A 21,843-nucleotide genomic window follows, 5' to 3' on the forward strand; every position below is an offset into this window, starting at 1 on the left:
AATAATCGGATATGTACAAAGATCTAACATTTCCAATTCTTCCATTCTTTCCGCAGTAAAAATAATTTAAAAAATGTTAGAAAGATTCTGAAAAGATTTCTACATCCACATTGTTTCCATTAAAGCACTCGTCATAATACGTAAGAATCGGATGTATCTAATCTAACCTAACATTTTCAACGCTCTTCTCTTGATTCTTAACTGGAAATAATTAAAAAAATATTAGAAAGATTCTGAAAAGATTTCTACATCGACATTGTTTCCATTAAAGCACTCGTCATAAAGGAACCGACACGTAAGAATGTATCTAACATTTTTAACGCTCTTCTCCTATTATATTATATCCTTGCATAAACTAAAAATAATTGAAAACTATTACAGAGATATACTTCCATATTCCCTTTTGTTTCCATTTAGAATTCGTCGTAATAGAACAAATACGAAGAATCGAATCCAACCTGACCCAACATCTTCGAACTCGTCTCTCCATTCTCATTTACTTCCGCCCTAAAAATAATTTGTTGCACAGATTCCTTGTGCATCCACTTTGGTTCAGTTTAGCACTGGATAATCGTTTCTTCCCTCTACCAAATCTCAAAATATACCTGGCACGTATATATGGTTCGATGAGGTCACGGTTCGGTGTACGTAACACCGTGGCGTAATTTTAGCCGATACTCTCAATAGAATCCCGATGAATATGAACAAAAATATTCCAACAGTTTGCGGAATTCGCTTGCTTAAGCCTATTACCATAACGTATTCTCGTTCCACAGAGATACAGAGAAAGAGGAGCAGGAACGAATGATGAATCCAGAAGCCGACAGAGGAGGCCTCCGAGATGCAGGCTTTTACGATCCTCTCGCGACAGTCGAACATTGTACTTAATCGCAATCGTATACGAGATCATGACGCATTCCTTGTCGAGATGCAACACGAAGATGGCCGTTGGGGTCGGCTGGTGTTCGTCAGCCTCGTAAATATCGCAATTCAAACCCCTCTCTCCACACGTGGATTCCATAGCGGGGAGGTCGATGATACCCGAGGAGAGCGTGCCACGCAGCCCTCCAGATAGATGCGCTTTCTAATGGTAATTTAAAATCGCTTAACGAGACACGTTTAACGGTTGATGTATGAGTCAGGCCAATGGAAAATCCGCGGCACGAGTGCCAACCGATATCCGATCATCCTTTGACATTTCTCCCACGATTTATCCATATACGGTGGATTTTTTACTTTTTGCGAATTTCGATTTTGACTTATAACCCTTTGAGGGCCTAAATCGCTCTAATAATCCTGAAAGACTTATCTCCAAACTCTTTTTTGATCTCCTAAACCGGATCTATTAAAATCCGTACACAAATTTTTTTCTAGGCTAATTATTCGTGAAAATGTTTGTTTGATATTTCGCAAGGTTGAGAAAAAGCAAAGAGGCATTTGTTCCTATTCTCGATTCGAGGATAGATGATAATTTCCACAAGATTGTTTTGCCTTGGAATAATAATGTTTCCTTCGCCGAATGCCGAAACTTGAACAGCTGTACGGGATCAAAGTTTCTCTCCCGTACAGTTTTTAATCAAACAAGCAAGTTGGAAATGAACGATATAAACGAAGAATTAAAAACTGAAACTGATCGAGAGCAACCGAAGAATAGAGAGAATCCGACTTGCTTGAAGCAAGAAGTAAATCTAACAAAGTGTTCGATAGGGAATCGAATTTACTTACAAACTCGATTCTCGTGTATAATGGGAATCAAGAAAAGACTCATTACAACAAGTTTCAACTAAATTTAGAGATTCACCACGATTAACTGTATATATATTCTCTCTCAGAATGACGAGAATAATCAACACCTCTTCTCCCTTTCAATCTCATATCGATTGTAAGATCGTTTTTTTTCTTTCTCTTAGAGAAATTATATTAATTATACATTTGCGTGAATAATTCGATATTATAGGGATATTATAACGAGATAATGAAGAAATTTGAGAGGAAAAACTTGGAAAAACTTTTTAGTGGAAACTAAGGGGATCGATCCCAGAATCTTCGAGTTACTGGTCAATGTCTTAATCAATGAGGCTAATCAAACAATCGACATACGATACTTTTTTAATTCATATAATGTAACATCATTATATATTATATAAATTACTAATTTATATATATATAAACAAGAAACAGGAAATCCTAAATCTAACAAAAAAAAAAAAAATGTCGAATGTGGAATCGAATATACTTGCAAACTCGATTCTCGTATATATATAAAACGGGCTAAGAAAAGGACTCATCAACAGCTCCAACTAATTTAGAGAGATCCACGATTAAATATCCCCGCCCTCTTATCTCGGATTGCCTGGATCCAAGTTTTCTTCATCGATCGTGGTCTAGGATGAGCCTTCGAGGTAAGAGGGAGGGCGAAATTCGATAGACAACCGTGGAACATGTGTATATCTCGAAAAGTGTGTTTACCCCGGCAGGGCCACGAAAGTCAGCCAGAAAATCTAATAACTCGGCAGATCAAATATATTGGCGGAGGAAAACGTAGTTTTCGACCCGAGGGCTAAGGGTTGTTCTCGCCGGCCGGGAAGAAAAAAACTTTTCTTGATCAGCAGTTCCAGATTAGGCGAGATACGGCTCAACTTTGGACCGAGTTACATTTTTATGGATCTCTATTCGTCGTTATTCTAATTTTTTCCAATCTATCACATGAATAAAAGTACAGACTTTGAATATCTGTGTTGCTTTATTCATCATTAAATTATTCCTTATTTATTATAATATAATAATATAATAATAATATAATAATAATCGTTCTGTTAAATCAATATGGCAGGATTTAAAAATGATGGTATCTCCTCAATATTTTCAATACCGTGTGTCCAGTAATTTCGTAGCCAAGCTGTTAAGATGATTCTCTGACCGTTGTAATTTATTTATAGAAATATATTCCCACTTTTAAAAGTGATTTTCATAAATTTTCTCGAGCTGCTTGCAAAATCAAACAAATATTGGCATCCAAATATTAAATATCCCTAGGATCACAAGATTATCTTACATTTGTTTCAAATATTTCTCCACGATATCGTTCGTATCTTTTTTCCACACGTTATTTCGAAATAAATTACGTTTTACATATTAAACGATTAGAAAGAATGTCGAGACATTTTATCTCGTCAGATTCGATCGAAGGAAATTGAGATCGAAAGATAATGGTCAAATAATACGGTTCGTGTATCAAATAGTTCAATTTAGGTTAGTGTTGAATTGTTTGTACGATTATGGTCTTAAGTTAAGAGGGAGTCACAGGGTGTCAAGTGCTCGCGTGCATCGCACAAATAGATTGATGAATTTAGGGTGACGTTGAACAACCTTATCCTTACGTTTCTTCAAATATTCGTAATGCCACTTATCAATATTAAATGGCCAACTTTAACAGCAATTGGAGGATCAGGATGTTAAACGATTATCTGGTTCGTGTTAAAGTGACCGGATGTCGGATATTAACCGTTTCATTCCGTTTGTTAAATGGTTAGATTTGACTTCAAGGCCAGCCACCGTGTGTATGTGTATATATATGCGTGTATTGTTCCACCACCGTGCGTTGAAACCATATCCTTCCCATATTCTTCGTTCAACAATTTCTCAATATAAAGTAAACAGAGAAAGAAAAAAAAAATTTTTTCGAATTTTCCTTCTCCATTCTTTTTCCTTGCCTAACTTTCAACAGTGCACACACAGTGGACACATGGATAATTTATTTGCCAAAGGTACGAGAAAGCAGCAGGAAACGGTGGATAAGGGGCGCCGAATAAATCCTCTCAACGGCGCAGGAAGTAGCTGCATCTAAGACTTTGACCGGAAGTGGTACGTCACCGGCACCCCATGCACCCCAAGAACCAATCGAATGGGACGGGGAAGAGAAGTGGTAACGATTAATCGATACTCGAATAAGAACGGGGGAGGGGGAGGGGGAGGGGGAAAAAGAATCGCCTCGAGTCGCTTCGATATATATATATATATATATGTATGTATGTACGTATAGAGAGAGAGATAGATAACTTTGTATATACAACACTGTGTGTTTCTATATACGATATTTATCCGTTACGATAAACATTGGATAAGCGCTTCGAAACGTTCTTAAGTGCTACGCGCTATACATCGGTAGTCATTGCCCATTCGCCGTTCGAGAGAGATTGATCCTCCTCGATACAAGAATCAACGCGTATATTTTTATCCCTTTTTTCGATTTTTTAACACGAAGGGAACGGATCGATATCGAATTACGATTTTTCGAATGTTTATTCGAAGTATTATATATTAATTTCATCAGTTTTTTTGATTTTTGGAAAATTTCGAAGTTTGAACTTCGCGAAGTATCGATTAATTAAATTTCGTTACTTCGAATATCTCGAATGCTTGGGAATTTTCTCTGCATTTTTGTATAAGACAAATTTCTTCTCGAACATATGCTCGAAAGTTATATTCACGATTGAACGGGAGAGGAAGAGAGAATGGATTCTCCTCGAAGCGAGTAACTTTACACCTTATAAATAACTGTATCTCTTTTCTCGATTGTTTGCAAAAGAAAAAAAATACAATATTTTCTTTCTACTAGTCAAAATCCAACCATTCGTACGTATCAACGCATACGTATCGAACACTACCTGACAATATATTATCTACAATTCAATACAACGATACGAAAGAATAATTCGAAGAATGAAGAGAAATCAAGCATTTTAAATTATCATACACTAAATTGAAATCTTTCGCCAAGATAATCGTAACGGATCGTTGAATTCGAAGAGAGACGTATCCCCTTCGAACGAAGAAAAATTCCTGTGGGAAAACGGGGAAGAAAGATTGCTGGACAAAATTATTTTTTTTTTACCAATTTTTAATTTAAATTCTCGATAAACGAAGACAACTACGGTTTCGATATTCGAGCGAGCCTTCCTCGCCTCCTCGTCGAAACAATTCGTCTCTATCGGAGAGAACGAAGGAGGAGAGAGAGCGAAGGAAGGAAGGAAGAGGGACGAAGATACGAAGAAGTTAAATGGTATTCCAACCGGTTGAATAATACGTGGATGAATCGCGTTGTCGTTGGCTTTTCACGAAAGGGGGAAGCAGAGGAGAAGTTTCGCAACAGTTTGTCGCAAGATCGGTGGCAAGGGAGGGAGAGGGGGCGCACTAGGCGCTATGGATCGTCAAAAACTATCGAGAAAGCTAGATTCTGCCGGTTGGAAATATCCAGCGAAAATAACCAGTTGCATTCGGGTCAGAGGAAGATTCGCTTCGATGTATGTAACGCGCACGATGCTCATCGACAACTGTTTCCACTTTCATATACGAAATTTACGATCTGGTATTACCGTACACCAATAGTTGGAAAAGCGTGTACTATATATATATATATATATATATCCCTGCGAGGAGGAAATTTATCGAATTCATCGGGCCAAGAAAATTTATCGATCCCGATAAAAGTTTGAGCGCGAAATGATGTAAATGTGGTTATCAGGTAAAACTGAGTGGAAATAGAACGTTATGCGTGATCGTTTTTTTTTTTTTTCTTTTTTTTTGGAGGTCACGATTTTCTTTCGTAATTTTCGAATAAATTTTTCGAAACTTTTTGTCTTTCGCCGCGAAAAGAAGAGTGAGATAAGAAATATTTCGAGGATTAAAAAAATGGAATTTCGTCATTTTTTTTTTTATCGAATAAAAATATATATAGTAAGTTTCTAGAAAAATTCCCTAGGATTGTGACCTATTGAGAACGTCGAAAGGACGTAATGGAATTTTTTTTTCGTTGGAAAATTTCCTTGAGAAATCAATCTTTTGTACAAATCAATGTTTTGGATGTTATTTATTTTTTTTTTTTCTATCTTTCGAATACACTCGTGAATTTTTGCCTGGGAAATTTTTTTCTTTTTTTTACGATTGGCTAATTGATACAGTATAAAATTTCAAATTCGAATATTTTTCACATTTCGCAACGTTTCACTCTATCCCGTGCTATTACAAATTTATTTACATACGTAAAAAAGGGAAGGGGGGTACGTTGAAAAAAAAAAAAAAATGAAAAAAATTGTGGAAAATTTACGAGTTCATTTTACCTCTCAAAGTGACTTTTCTCTGTAATAAAAAAAAAAAAATAATAAAAAAAAAAATAAATTACGATCTATTATACGTACGTTCACATATATATACATTCGCAAAATTTTATTGAAAAGAAAATTGGCATTGATTACAAGGCGTGTGTATAATTTTACCACTGATTGTACCTGCATCTCATAAGCATTGTTTGACAGATACGATTATTGATTTAGAATATATGCAAAGTGGCAGTTGTGTACTATTTAAACGTGGAACAGATTTTACATCTAGATTGGTAGAAATTAGTGTACAGATCGGGTCAGGTTAATAGTTTACACTTGGATTGGGTCATGTTAAAACTGGGTTTTGATCATATTGATCGTATTGATCTATACACGTATATTGTTGTATTTGCCAAGTTTGTAAGCCTCTGTCAGTCGTTTCCAATTTTAATAGGAGAGATCTGTCTTATTCTTTAGCACGAGTTCGTTTGAAAAATTGTTATATTACTTCGAAAGCTGTCAAACGCTGTTTTAAAACGTGTTAAGGGGCGTATATACGAAAAAGAATAGGAAATCGATAAAAGAGTGTATTTATACAAAAAGTTTATACGAACATTATTTTATAGGGAAATTTAAACAAAAATTTTATCAATTGCTCCACATTATTATACTCTACATATTTTCATAGTTTTTTTATTTAGAAATAAGAAATAGTTCGTTAATATATAGTTAAAAATATTATCAATGAGATAATTACTCATTGTGTTAGTCATTATAGTATTACTCACTAGCTGTATTTATTTTTAACTTCTATGGTTTTTAATTGTAAGAACGAACGAAAGAAAAAAAAAAATAAATAAAGAATTTGAAAAGAATCAATTATGAGAATAGAATCGTATTTTTCCATCTTTTTTTTTTTTTTTTTTTTTTTTTAGAAAGAAAAATTTTATATTAATTTTCGATGATTATCTATTGTCTGTCAAAGTGGCGTAATTAAATGTCAGCCAAGCAAGTATCAATTATAATATATATATAAAAAAACAAACGTAATTTTATGCCAGGAGTTGTGACGATTTAAAATTGAACTTTAATTTACTTAAATCGGCCATCCTTTCCTAATTAAATCTCGATATTCTCTTTCCATTATTTTTAGAATCCGATTTTTAATCAAATTCTTGGTATCATTTTAATAGTAGATAGTGTAATAACATACGATTTTAATAGAAAAAAAAAATTAATCAACTCCACAAGGTAACAATACAAAAGATAAAAATTAAGTTAGCTTTAATGAAAACGCGAGTATAAACGATGTATGTTTAATTCATTACAAGTGAATTAAATCTACAAGAAACCATAATCTACAGTCAAAATTATTCGAGACAAATCTTGATCACAAGATCCAGAATGAAAACCGTTTCTCTCGTTATGGGAAAGAGGTCGTACAGTCAAGAAATGAGAAAAAAAAAAAAAAAAAAAAAAAAAGAAAAGAAAGAAGAAAAGCAAAGAAACGTGGATATTCGAACAATGCTCCATCCCCGGAGTAACCAAGTTACCCCCTCCCCCTAAAGGGTAAACCTTCCACGGAAATCTTGGCAAAATTAAGCGACGAAAGGACATTCTTTCTTTAAGAATAATTCCACGGAATACACGAAATATTCAAGGATTCTCGCGCTATATAATCACGCTATGGCGTAGTAATTAAATCCTTGGTCGATTCTTTCTTTCGTCGCCCGTGCAATATGCATGAGCAGATTCTTTTTTTTCTCCTTTTTTCTCTTTCTTTTTCCCTCCCCTCAAATGTCCACGAGGAAGAGGAAGAAGGAGAGGAAGAAAAAGGAGGAAGGATGATGGATAAAGAAAGCATAAATCGCGGTTTTCCTCGAATAATCCGAGGTGCACGCGGAGAATTTTCTCCCCTGTTTAAAATGTAAACTGTCTGCTTGGGGAGGGAGAGAAATTTCTCCATTGGATTTTCCCTCAGCGCCATCTGCCGCCACCCTCGATCGAGTCAATTTAATCGGACCCCGATTATTCGACCGCTAATTTCCACCGCTCTGTCCACAATCCCCTCCTCCCCCACTTGTCCCCCACGTTTGTTTCCTCGAGGCTCCTCGTCGAGATTTCGCGCCATTGCTCGATGTGACGATTTTATTTTGATTTATTTTCGATGCCACGACGTATAAAACGTTTCTAGCAATTCAAGTTTTCGTGAAGATAAAGAGAGATGACGATGAAATTGTATATATATATATATAGACTGCTTTGAATTATTTCCATATTCTTTTTTTCTTTCTTTTTTTGAAATTTTGAAAAATGGAATTAATTCGATAAATGAAAATAGGATAACGTGCAGTTCGCAGTTTTATATTTATACGGCAATGAAGGAAAAATGTCATTACTTCGTGTTCTAAGAATAATTGAAATTCCAATAATAAATGGAGTTGTATTATATTTGGGGAAATCTCGGAAAGATTCTGGTAACTACAATTAATTTTGATCGTAATTTCGACTACTAAAGCCATACGGCTCTAATCCGTATTTAAGTCAAACCTAACCTCAAACCTTCCTGGGATTTAATCTATATAAACATAATCTTCCATCAATTCGAGTATTAAATCGAAGAGCCACCATCGAACGATTTGAAATCGTTACGATAACCTAACCTCACTTCCTTCGATTAACCGAAGGCAAAACACGAACGACGAAGATATTATTTTCAACTCGGACCGATCAGAAATAATTGGCGTTATTTAAATCGTTAAATCGGCCGATATTAAAACGGATCAAAGGAGATCCGAGCAGAAATTGTTGCAAGCTTTTTTTTCGTTGGAATTTAAAAAATTTACGAGGTAATAAAAAACGATCATTCCACGTTAATTATTCCGGGGAACGGGTAACCCAGATTTCATGGCTTCGTCCATCAGAATCGAGGATTCTGCGCGAGGGAAGAAAGAGAGAGAGAGAAAAAAAGAAATTTCTCCGGGTGGAGGAAGGGAAGAAATAGAGAGAGAGAGAGAGAAAGAGAGAGAAAAGAATCTACGTTTTTCCTGTATATAAACATAATATTTACGTGAATAATTGCGGTCGAACCAAGTAGTCAACGACGCATGCAAAAATGTCCACGTTTTAGTTCGCAAAAAGAAACAGCGTTGGTTAAGTCAGAACAATTTTCGAGAGAATTGAAAATATTCCAGCCAGAGGAAAAAACACTTTTTTCTACCGAATTTTTGAAATTCATTTTAAATCATTTGAATTTTTATAAGAATGTTTTCTAAATTTTAACTTAAATATTCGTATTCCAATGGATAAAAAATTAATTTCATGTGGTACATGTGATTGAAAAAAGCTTCGATATCTTTCGATATCTTTCGAGTATCTTTGATTAAAATCGATAAAGAATGATCGAAGAAGAACGATCTTCTATCAGAAAATCACACAATTAGAGTTAACAGTTTTAATTGCTGTTTATTAATCTATTCGCGTAACTTTACGTTATTTGTTTTTCATTTATCTTTTATTTTAATTTCTTTCATGCAAGTTTCACGCTTTAGTTGTCGGTTAGTTCTAGTGTTATATAACATGTACACTTTACGACTTTCAAACTCGAATTAGCACGTACTTTCACGATATGCGTGAACGCCAACTTACGATACAGATAAAATTAAAAATTACGAAATTCCCATGAAAAAAAAAACTTTCTTGTAATAATACATTAAATAAATATGTATTCAGAATCGTTATAATGATAAAAATATTATTAATATTCGTAAACGTATAAAAATATTCATAAAATAAACCTCGAGAGGGATGGATCGATCTTTTTAAAATTATTAAAAGATATTCTTTGTCCCAAACCTGCCGCCGGATACGATTTATTCCCGGAATAAAACTCGTCAATCCCTGCCACGAACCTTTAGAACACCTTCCTCCAATGCAATTTTAAGATTTCTATAAGATTTTTATTAAGATTCAAGAGTTCAAATCAGAAATTTTGTTGCGACTCGTTGCAATAATTTTTGCATTACTATTGAGAAGAGAGAGGAAAGAATAACACAAAGCTGGAAGATACATATTTTCCAATCGAAAGAGATATCAAACTGCGACCCGTTGATAGGGAATATTGATGACACCTTGTCATTATTTCCGAATGAAAAGAACTTCCAATCCTGTGTCCGTTCGTATTCCAAACCTATTGAAATCGACTGAGGATCGTTCCATTAACGGACATCGTAAATCCGCGTTGACACGAGGCGGCTTCCAGGATCGGTCACCTCTTCAACCGTTTCTCCCTCTTTAATACCTTTCGACCAAGTTTTACGAACGATCAATTCTCTATTGTAAAAAAAAGATCGAAAGTAATAAAACTAGTAATAATGGCGTCACGGTATCTAAAAGAAAAAAAAAAGAAAAAAAAAAGTGGAACGAAATGATTCAAATTGAATTCTTCACCTCTATATCGAAAATATTATTGGAGTATAAATAATTGGATATCTAAACATCTGGTACGAATCAAAATGATCGAGTAATGGTAAGCTGCATTGTTGGTTTGCAATCGATTAAGCGAGGATTAAAGTGACTCAGAAATTGATGAATCGCGTAGAAACATATACTAAATTTGGGAATAAAGAGGTTAGAAACTAGACACGCCTCCTCTTTTGAAATTACCCTATTAAAACTTATTAATGGAATTAAATTCTTGTAAGAAGTTATTAATAGTATCTATCAACGATCTTAAATTATTGCATTAATTAACTTTAATATCTCTCCTCCGTATCGCTAAATTCATCTCTATTTCTAAAATATGGAAACATGGATTCACAGGATTTATTCATTGACCGATCTAAAGATTAAAGTTTATTTCTTTTCTGGTAACACTCAACTTCCTTGAGACAAATTTTTTCATCTTTTTTCCACAAGCGTACTATATTCATTGGTTAATCCACATTATAGTATATAAATTTTATTTATTTTCTAAATTTTTATTTAAATTTTAATTTAAAAACTAAAATAAAGTCATAAAACACTATCTTCCTTGAAAAAAAATTCTAAGAATTCTGAATCTTCCAAATTCTTTTTTCTAACATTCATAACAAAATATCCAATAGGATTTATTTATTGATTTAAATTAAAATTTATTCCTGTATTCTATATTTCTGTTCAACTTCGAGATTATCATCAAATATTTATCTTTTCTGAGAAAAAAATTCTAGTAGAGTTATTTCTGATCTTCCAGATTCTTTCTTTCATTATTTCTCAAATAACGACAGATTATTCAATAAAATCTATTCATTGACTAATTCATTGATCAAATTTTATTTACTTTTCTAAATTTTTATTCTAATTTGAAAACTGTCAATCAATGAACTACTCATCTTTCTTGAGAAAAAAATTCTGGAAAAAAAAAAGATTCGTGAACTTCAAGATTTCTTCTTCTTCAATTACATTGCTCCATCAAAATCAACAACTATCCCAAGCAACAACAGAACGCTCAATGTTCTCTTTTCTTCTCTAACAAATGAAAAACCGATGCCCGACAGGCATACAACACGAGGGGTGACCATAGAACACGTAAGAAAAGGAAACTGGCCACGACAAATCGAATTATTCTTAGCGAGGGGTTGGAAAGACTAACAAAAGCTTACAAGGGGGAGAACACATAAACAGAGCAGATCGTTAACACCGGTTATGGACCTTCCTGGTTTCCCAGCCATTAGGCGTCGTCGTTTTTGTTCCCGCAACTTCTATTTTATCGTGCAATCGTAAACGTATTAATAAATAATAAGGAAGATTCTGCAAACCCTGCGTTATGAATTTGCTTTTTCCACACGTCTATAATTCCATTTTCTCTTTCCCTCTTTTTCGTTGTCACGCTCGTTTACGACGAGATGTTAAGTTGGACGATATTAAAGGTTAAGATGAATAGAATATTAAACATTTTGTTATGGAAAGAGATAATACAAGAGATAGGTACTCTTGTATTTACGTTTTCTTACTTTATCTTTTAGACGATAAATTTTTTTGCAAATATTACAATTTTTTTTTCTAAATTAATGATTATTTATAATTTATAAATAGAATGATAACAAAATGTTATAGTTTGTAAATAGAAAATTTAATAGGTTTTTGAATAAAGCACAATCTTAAGAATGTTTGCTTGATCCAGCAAAAGTGAAATTTGTAAGAATTAAAATTAAAAATTGAGAAATACCTTTAATTATTGATGATCCCGTTTATAACATAAATCTGGAAATTTCAAACAGAATGCAATGTAGCACAATTCCAAAATAGATCTCCAATACCTGTCACTTCTCAACCGTTTTATTCACCATTTCGCTATACCAAAGCTCGCACTACAAGATTAAAATTTTATAGGTTATGTATCACATAGTAACGAATCTTTTCGCACATAACGATAATTTATACCGTGAATGATCGACCAGGCTGAATGAGGCGCATACACACATATACACAAAGCAAGCATGCATTGGTTAAAATAAACGTAATGCATGCTATGTACGCGGAAGCAACGGTTTGCACGATTGTTTCATCCCAAAAATGATATTCACGGGCCGCCACGCCGGTAGCTCGTAAAAAGACTTATCTTCCTCTCTTGCATGCTTCTACCGTTTTCCTATTCTCTATCTCTGTCCTCTTCTACACTTAACCATGCCTCGTCCTTTTCTCCAAAGCTCGGCAGTCGTACTTTTTTAACAAGAGAAACAACGTAGGTAAGATTTACCCTGAAAATACGTCGCGGTCCTGGCATCATGTAATTAAACATGAGTACGTCGGGGAGGAGGGGATACGAAAAGGAAAAACTATAGAACAATAGATGGCGCACAGAAAAATCTATTGTCGGTATGAACGATGGCTAAATAGTCGACATTTTGTCGATGACAAGTGTCTCGAGTCTCTTATAAACCGGAAATTATTTTAACTTTTCTTTCGTACACTTGCCTTTGAATTTTATATTAATCAAAGGCAAATACTGAGGCTGTTCTTTTGTATGTATATATATATATATATATATATATATATATATCATATAATAAAGCTCTTTTTTAAAGTATATAATTCTACGAATATTCGTTTGTAAGTTAAATAATTTATTTGCTATTCGTAGGTATTTATAAATATTTAAATTTATCTCATAGTCTAAAATTAATTTACATTCGAATTGAGAAGTAGATTAAATTTAAGTTAGAATAATTTTTGTTGCGATTCATTTGATCACAACGAACGAAATTTAATATAAATATAGATTTAGAGGTTATGTTAAGTTAAATTTATTTAAATTGATCCTCGGTTAAATTTTATTTATTATTTCTCGAAAGAATTAGATATAATATTTTATTCCAATTTTATTCTAATTGCAAAGTCAATTTAGTTATAAATATAAATTAGATATTGTTATTGCACATAATTTAGATACGAATATCGACAATTGTAGCGATTATTCGAGAAATATAATCAGGTCAGGTTAGGTCTATAACATAAAATTCCACGATCAACCTTCGGGGAAACGTTTCACGCGATTTTTCGTCGCGTAAGGGAACAAACGGCCAAGTAATCGATACCGACGACGCCTTCGAGTGCTCTTCATTAATGCATAATACGAGGAGGCGCGCGCGATACGATTTCGAACGAGTATAAGTGAGATTCTCCCTATGGAATTAACCCTGATGCGAGGACAACGAAATCCGACAACTATTTCTCGCAACATCGAAATTCGAACTTGTATTGAAATTCATTTCAATACCGACTCTTCTTTTCTATAATTTATCATACAAAATAAAATTATTACGTAGAGTTCCTTCTTAATAATAGACTGCATAATATAATTTATGCATTTAAAAGTATGTCGAAATATGCATATAAAATAGAATATAAAATATATGTGATGTATGCAAAATCATGTGCAATATAATGTGTTACGAGTAATAAGAATAATGAAAATATTCTACAATAATGCGTAGCTATTATCGAGGCATTTTAATTATAATTTAACTTTTCACAAAACTATGATTTTTCTCTATATTTACTGTACTTAGTCGTAGATCATTATTGATTCAAGTTAATTTATAATTTATTTATAATTCGACACGATATGTGCCATAAAAATATATATAAATTTACTTTAGTAAAATTGATTCAACTTTAATTCAACATGATCATTTAAAATGTCATCGTGATTCATTCAAGTATTTTAAATTTTTTTAAACAGAAATATAATTTTTTCCCCCTGAAATTTTCATTTAACCAAAAATTTAATCTAAACTGTTACAGACTTGTGGCTCTACGATATCAATTAAGAATTAAATACCGAGTCGGCACAAATTTCTGGCGAGAAATCGTGACGTGGAGTGAGGTTAAGTTCAACAGGTGCATAAATCAGCAAAGATTCCTAGTGTAGTTACCTCTGTTCCGTTGACGATAAGATCTCCTCTGCTTCTGGCCAAGACTCGCCTGTACCAGTGCCAGCAGGAGTAAAAGGATCACGAGGAATCTTCTCGCCGGAAGTTCCATTTCACTCTCGACTATCGTTTACTAGCGTCTCATTTGCAGCGCAACAAAGACCTCCAAACGATTTTTCCTTCTTTCTTCACTCGATTGAACTCTTCACTGTTGCAGGACGGAACTATTTCACCAACTGAATTTAATTTTCCGAATTAATCGATCAAAGACCACGACGATAGGTGGTAATACCTTCTTCGAGGTTGTGGAGGATTCTGGATCTGCTAGAGACTTGAAATTTTGATTGGATTCAACACTTCGAGTAGTGTTAATTTGCCTCACTTGAGGAGAAGATGTCAAGTCTTTTGTCATGGGGTGGAGTGCATCATGAAATGTAATCGAAATAAGAAACTCCTTTTAGACTATATTTATAGCAATGTTAAAAATCTACTATAGTTTCAGGATGATGGATCTTTTATTATTTTGATTAAAAATAATACAATGAAAATAAGTATTCAGTACTTTTCTGAAATATAAAATATAAAAATAAAATAAATATAAATTTTGTTGTTAATTCGTCTCACTTGAGAAGAAGGTATTAAGTCTTTTGCTATGGTGAAATGATATATGAAATGTAATCACCATAGATAAGAAATTCTTCTTAGACAGATAAAATGTAATTGTGCCTGATTAATGAGTATGGTTTCACGATGATAGACTTCCTATTATTTTGTATACGATTCTAAAAAATAATATATTGAAAATAATCCATTTTCTTAAAAATCAACGTAAATTTTATTATTAACAACAAGTTTCAAATCTTTCGTGAATTCCATACACGAAACCAATCAAAGTAACGTAACGAAAACAAATCGACACACGTGTGTGCGCGTTAAAAAAAAAAAAAAATCGATCTCGCGATGTGCATAGATGTAAAAAAAGGAAAAAAAAAAAAAAAGAAATGCAAAAAAACAAAAGCATATTCCCGTTATTTACAAAAAAAAAAACAAATAACCAAAGAAAGAAGAAAAAAAAAAAAAAAATCTAAAATTCGTCAATTCGACGATCCAGTTACTCCATCCATCCTCGAAGAAAACGATTCGAGGTGGCGACAAAACTAATCGAACTAAAGAAGCTCCCAGAACAGAAGAACTCCGGGAAACCGCAGGCAAGAAGAGACGAAGAAGGAGCACGATGATCGCCAAGTCCTTCGACAAGGGCGCATCCGAGGTCGATTCCTTCCCATCGATCCCACCCCGATTAATCACCCGTGCTCGTGAAGAAAAGAGAGAGAAGGAGAGAGAGAGAGAGAGAAAGAGAGAAACATAGAATTCGAAGGCGGAAGAGTACTCGAAACCGGGAAGAACCGAGCTGGTTCTCGTTAGTTACACGAGCTTTTTTCCACTTTGGGGGAGGGGAAGGAGGGAGGGGAGGGGAGGAGGAGGAGGGAGGGGAGGGGAAGTCCGACAATTCGGTTTTTGTTTTCGCGGGATTACCAGCACCGTGGAAACCAGGAGGGTTGACGGAGCAGGAGCAGGAGGAGGGAGGAGGAGGAGGAGGAGGAGGAGGAGGAGGAGGAGGAGGAGGAAAGGAAAAGCGCGCGACGGTTCGCGGCAGAAAGGCAAGGAAATTGTGCAGCGAGCAAAGCACAATGGTTCCGCTGTGGCGCGGCGACACGCTGTGTTTTTCAATTATTTTTAATTATTTTCTGAAAGCCGCGACCGCGTTTGATGCACACTCTCCCTCCCCTCTGTTAACCCCCTCCCCCCCTCTCCCATCCTCTCACCCTATCGATCCCTCTCGCTTTTCCACGTCCAATTTAAAAAACACCACGTCCACTACCATCCCACCCCCTTCCCGCCCCGTCATCATCACCGTCTTTTACCCCCACCTCCCTCTCCCCTCCCTCCCCCTTTGTTTCTCGCTTTTTTTCCTCGTTTCTGTTCTCTTTTCATTTCTTCCTTTCTCCTTCCTTCCGCCACTGGATGTGTCACCGATGACCGGACAAAGAGAAGAATTCGAGAGAGAGAGAGAGAGGAGGAGAAATAAAGGGGGGGAGGTTCTAGCTTTGTCATCGTGGAGCGAGAAAGATGGAAATAATTGGAGGAATGCACCGGGTTGAATACCGTGGAGGAGAATGGAATCGGAATATATCGGGGTGAGTTTCTTTGACGCTGGATTTTTAATATTTTTTGGAAATGAACAGGTGATCGAAGAGATGCGATTTTCGAGAAGTTTTGGAAGCAGTAGGGATATATGTTGTAAGAAGAAATTTTGGAATTTATAAATATCCTCTCTGCCAGAAAAGCACATGCGATGGTAACTATATATCTTTCTTTATCAATATGGGAATCATTGTTATTCTAAATCATCGTAAATAAATTTTTCTTCGCATTCTTCGAAGGAATTTCTATAATAATTTCGTTCGTGACTGATTATATATAGAAATAAAAAAACGAATGAAACGTTGAAACAAGTGAAGCATACTCAAGAGAGTTAGGAAGAAGAAGATTAATCAGAGATATCGTATTTCTTCCGAAAAAAAAAAAAAAAAATCCAAAAAATATTACTTACGCTATCTTTTGCGATTTTGATATTGCATTGATTGATGAATTTTTTTCATTAACAACTTCATTACGTAAACGAAACAAAATATCATACTTATTATTACATAATTACCTATATATTAATTATCTATTAATTACCTATTATCTTTTCCAAGAATGTACTTGTTTTCAAAACACCGAAATAAAATCAATAAAATCCATCATCGTGACATCAAAGATCCCCCTCTCTACATACATCCTATATACATCGCACAAGAATATAAAAAACTTCGAAATACTTTCGAAAGATCCATAAATCGATTCGAGAATTTACCATCTCCAAACATAGAACACTCCACCACGTATTGAAAATTTTTTTGTAAGATATATTCCAAATAAAAACACACTTCACCGTGCTCCAAAAATATCTTCGAGTCCAGAATCCTCCAGAAGAAGAAGAAGAAGAAGATCGGTGGTCCCTCGATCGGATCCTCGAGCGAATTCTCCCCCCTCCCCTCCCCGTGGTGCAAGAGATAAGAGGGCAGCCGGTAAATTTTATCTCTGGAAACGGAGGATTCGCGTGGAAAAGTGAAAAGTAATGTGGGATACGCACGTTTCTCGATGCAGACGCCGCGCTGGTTCGAGGCTCTGACAGACTGGCAAACCGCTAGTCGCCATCAACCGAACCAACAACAGACCACCCCACCTTCGCTGTCAACAAGCGTGGGAGGCACTAAGCTACTCTGAATTTTTTTCTTTTTTTACTTTTTTTTTTTTTTTTTTTTTCTCTCTTTTCTCTCAAGTAAACGTTTCGATTCTTTTCGTGGAATATGATCGTCGAATAGCGAGTTTTGAATTTTTGACGAATCGAGAAAAAGTTTCGTTTTCTTTTTCTTTTTTTTTTTTTTTTTTTTTTTTGTGAAAAATTTCTTCCGTGTTTTGGAATTAATTTTGGAAAGGGGATACGTGAAAGTCGTTGAAAGATATTTTTTTGTTGAGAAAAATTTGTAGTCGGAAAAAGTAATTTTTTTTCTTTTTTTACGTGTTTTTTTGCTCGTTTTAAATTGGAAAAAAAAAAAGTTGGTGATAAATCTGTAATTATCGGCTCTCATAACAATTCCATTTCACAATCAAATCCATTTCGAGATCATAAAAACAAATTTGTATAAATCAATCGTGATCTCCAAATGAAAATTTATTTATTTTATTATTTTATTTTTTTATATTAATATATATTCGATATATAAATATATCGAAAGATAGTGAAAATACGTGTATAGCGTCAAAATTTTGAGAAAAAAAATACTAGTTAAAATAATAGTCAATCTTTTATCTTTTTTAGAAGTTTAGAAAATTTTCTTTTCTTTAGAAAAGAAATTTATTTGGAAAATTTATTTAATTAATGAAAAACTTTGATATATTATTAGAATGTTTTTCATTTAAAGAAAAATACGGATTAAAATTTTTGGAGATTTATATGATTTAAGAGAAGATTCGGAAGATCGTAAATAGCTCATTCCACGAATGAGCATGGATTTGTGTAATTTGTGACAGTAAGTTGAAAGGATTTGCTCTGGTTCCGTGATCGGCCGGTGCTTTAAGAGATTAGGAGCGACTTTCTTTTTCCTCCGCCTCCGCGGAACTTGTAACGCGACACCGGTTTTGAACAGAACTATAAACGAGAAAAATACGAGAGTTAAAGAATTAGAATCGTTTCAAAATATTTCCATTCGAGCAGCTTAAAACAGCTACCACGATGCACATATAAAACTGACTATAATGATACAAAAAAAAAAAAAAAAAAACAAATTTTTCATGCCATTTAAAATTTCTTTCTTTCAATATTCGTTTCCACGAATTTCCGAAATATTTTAAAAATTAAAAAAAAAAAATCTCGTTCGAAAATAAAAAGTTCAAATCAACTATCGAAGAATAATTTTAAAACGCTTTGAGGAGAGGAAAAAAATAAAAGAAGAAAAAAAAAAAACTCGATTCATAGAGGAGAATTCAGCTCGAGGATCGTCAGTCACCCAGACCTGTCCGTTGGCAAGGATCGACGATTTACCGATCGAAAATTGAAAAAAGCGTGGCCGTTTATCTCTCGAAGGAACGAACGAACCGACCCGCTTCGATTCGAACGAGTGACTGGCGGACGCGTGCAAGGTGTCGCAGCCACGGCGGCTCTGCCGCATCGCAATTGCAAACGCGCCGTTTGCCGCGCGAAAATTCATCCGCGCATGCGCACCAACGTAAGCAGAACCACGCACGATAAATTGAAAACCGTTCGATCGGTGGATGGTTTTATCGGTGTCCGATACCTCGTTTCGAACGAATATTTTTCGCATCGATGATTATCAATTGAATCTTTCGTTTTGAGGACGACTCATAGAGAGAGAGGGGGAGAGAGAGAGAATTTAAAGATCGTCGAACGATCCGAGAATGAAAATCCATTGACAAGAAGTTAACCTCTTTTGTGCATATGCGTAAAATTAATTGTACGATAAACGATAAGTAAGGGAAATCAGGATTCAAATCAAGATCATTTATGGAATAACGAATTCGAAATTTAATTCCTTCGAGCAAGTAATTTGTTAATTGTATTTTGATATAGAAAGATAAATATATCGAAGAATTTCGCGATGTATCGAGATAGATAATTCACTAATTACGAACTGTTAAAACAGTTATTCGGTCTTATTATTTAAAATTAAATCTGAAATTTTTTTCAGATGTGCAATTGAACGAAACAAAACGAATAATTTTAAAATACTGATTAATATTGGATTCAAGTATTTTTAAGCTATTCGAACTAAAATGAATTAATTTTAGATCACAAAATAACCGAGTTTAAACGAAATTTAAGATCCGATATTTTCGGATTCATCTACATGAATAAAAAATAAGATAATATTCTCCGGCCGATCTATTTAATTCTCTCCGAGGAAAGATGCCATCCCCTCCAGATCAGAATTCTAATTAACATGAGGCAAACGAGATTATTCTACAGGCTGATCCAATTTCCATCGTCATAAAGCATCCAGTCCCAGGCCTGGGCTGAATGGACGGAGCATAAGAACACGTTTCGTTCGCGGATTATAAAAGTTTAAATAAAATAAGTTCAGAATCACGGTTCGTGCTTGGTGATATGACGGCGGTGGGAAAAAGGTGTTGCACCGTTCGTTCTGTGCCGTTTATTCGAACAAGGCTTTAGAGCTCGCATTTTCATACTAATGGACTTCTTCAACTTCCTCGACACCGGTGTAACCACTCCTCGAATTATCTTTTTCATCGGTCGGATTGACGCGTGCCCGAGTATCGTGCACAATCTCGAAAACTTACAAAAAGAGAAATAGTTTCTAGAATTTAAAAAAACTCGAATTTCGAATCTCTGTCTTGGATGTATATACACGAACATGATTCGAATAAGTCTTAAAATGCATCGAGATTAAAGAAATTATCGTACAAGGGAGTCTTATATATTAATAATGTAACGAACCATGAATTTCTCACATTCAAACGCAAAAAAAGTGCATAATAATCTTTTCTCTTTAAACGTTAGTAGAAGTAAAATTAAAAACGTTATATTAACTTCTATCATTACTTCTTTCATCGCACACCTTTACACACTTTAAATCGAAATACAAATTTAACACGAGATTAATCCGCTAACACTTGATACCAATTCAAATCAAGATAAAATCTTTATACGAATAAAATTTTCCCACAATATTTTGAATACACAAACAAACAACTTTAAAAACTTCTTTCCATCTCCATCCTATATATCTCCAATATCGATCGTCCAACATCAAACCTTAAGCACGAATTCTTCCACCCTCGCCCAACCGAATTTTCCAATCTAATCACCACGCTCTGACCTTCGTCGTGAATATTCCCTTTCCACGGATTAAACGAACGATTCGGGGGTCGCGTGTCACGGCGGGGGCGGACAGTAATTCCGCGCGGTTCGTATCCTCGTAAATTACAAAAAAGCCCGGGAATTGTTGCCTCGAAACAACCTCCCTCCCCTCGCGAGCAGCAAAGCGTCTACAAAGCGAGCGTTGTTTTCATCCAACGTTGCTGCTACCCCCCCCCCCCCATTCTCGGCGGGGACGCGATGATGTCCCACATGCATCCCGCGCCGGGGAGAAACGGATTGTCGCGAGGGGGAGGGGGAGGGGGGTGGTGAAGGGGTGGTTCTCGTTACCCAGCGGACCTTAAGTGTGGCAACAACCGGGGTGGTAACGCCTACCAATCTGCCGTTTGCCCCCTCATCCCCTCGGCCAAACCCAACCCCCTCCTCTCCACCAGGGCTTGGCGCCAGCTTAATTCTGCCCGGCCCGGAGAAATGAAGCTTAAAGCCGAAAATGAATTCTAAAAAGCGCGGATGATGAAAGTGTGGTTGGTCGGTTGGTCGGTCGGTTGGCTGGTTGGTCGGTCGGTCGGTTGGTTGGTTGGTTGGTTGGCTTGGCTAGGAGGTGGGTGCGGCTGATGGGGGATTGCCTGGCTGTCGTAAATCTGGCTGAAGTGTCGCGGATGGATTATAATTGCGACGTGACCGAACTGACGATAAATCCTCGGATTCCGTACTTTTCTTTTCTTTTTTTTTCCACTACTTTTTTCTCTTTCTTCTTTTTTTTTGGATTTTAATTCTTGGTTCTTTCTTCTTCTTTTTTTTTTTTTTTTCTTTTGGAAAAAGGAAGTTTTAGAATGTTTGGGGATGTTGAATAAAAGGGGGGCGA

The 21,843-nt window shown here is 35.2% G+C and overlaps 1 protein-coding gene across 21 annotated transcripts in view; it reads right to left on the reverse strand.

The window, feature by feature from the left end:
- LOC122717267 (basement membrane-specific heparan sulfate proteoglycan core protein-like) overlaps positions 1-21,843 on the reverse strand; it is a 154,580-nt gene that overhangs the window by 67,811 nt on the left and 64,926 nt on the right. For 3 of the 21 annotated variants that reach the window (XM_043941182.1, XM_043941181.1, XM_043941176.1), the window contains exon 1: positions 14,519-17,286. The exons of 15 other annotated variants lie outside the window; for them this stretch is intronic. In XM_043941182.1, the coding sequence (XP_043797117.1) occupies positions 14,519-14,627 (109 nt within the window). In that variant the 5' untranslated portion in view covers positions 14,628-17,286. Of the gene's footprint in view, positions 1-14,518; positions 17,287-17,714; positions 17,838-19,137; positions 19,317-21,843 lie in introns of those variants that run through there. 3 more of the 21 variants (XM_043941178.1, XM_043941180.1, XM_043941179.1) reach the window with 3 other exon arrangements.

The sequence above is a fragment of the Apis laboriosa genome, unplaced genomic scaffold (assembly GCF_014066325.1).
Source record: "Apis laboriosa isolate Shangri-la unplaced genomic scaffold, ASM1406632v1 scaffold4_cov146, whole genome shotgun sequence".
NCBI lineage: Eukaryota > Metazoa > Arthropoda > Insecta > Hymenoptera > Apidae > Apis > Apis laboriosa.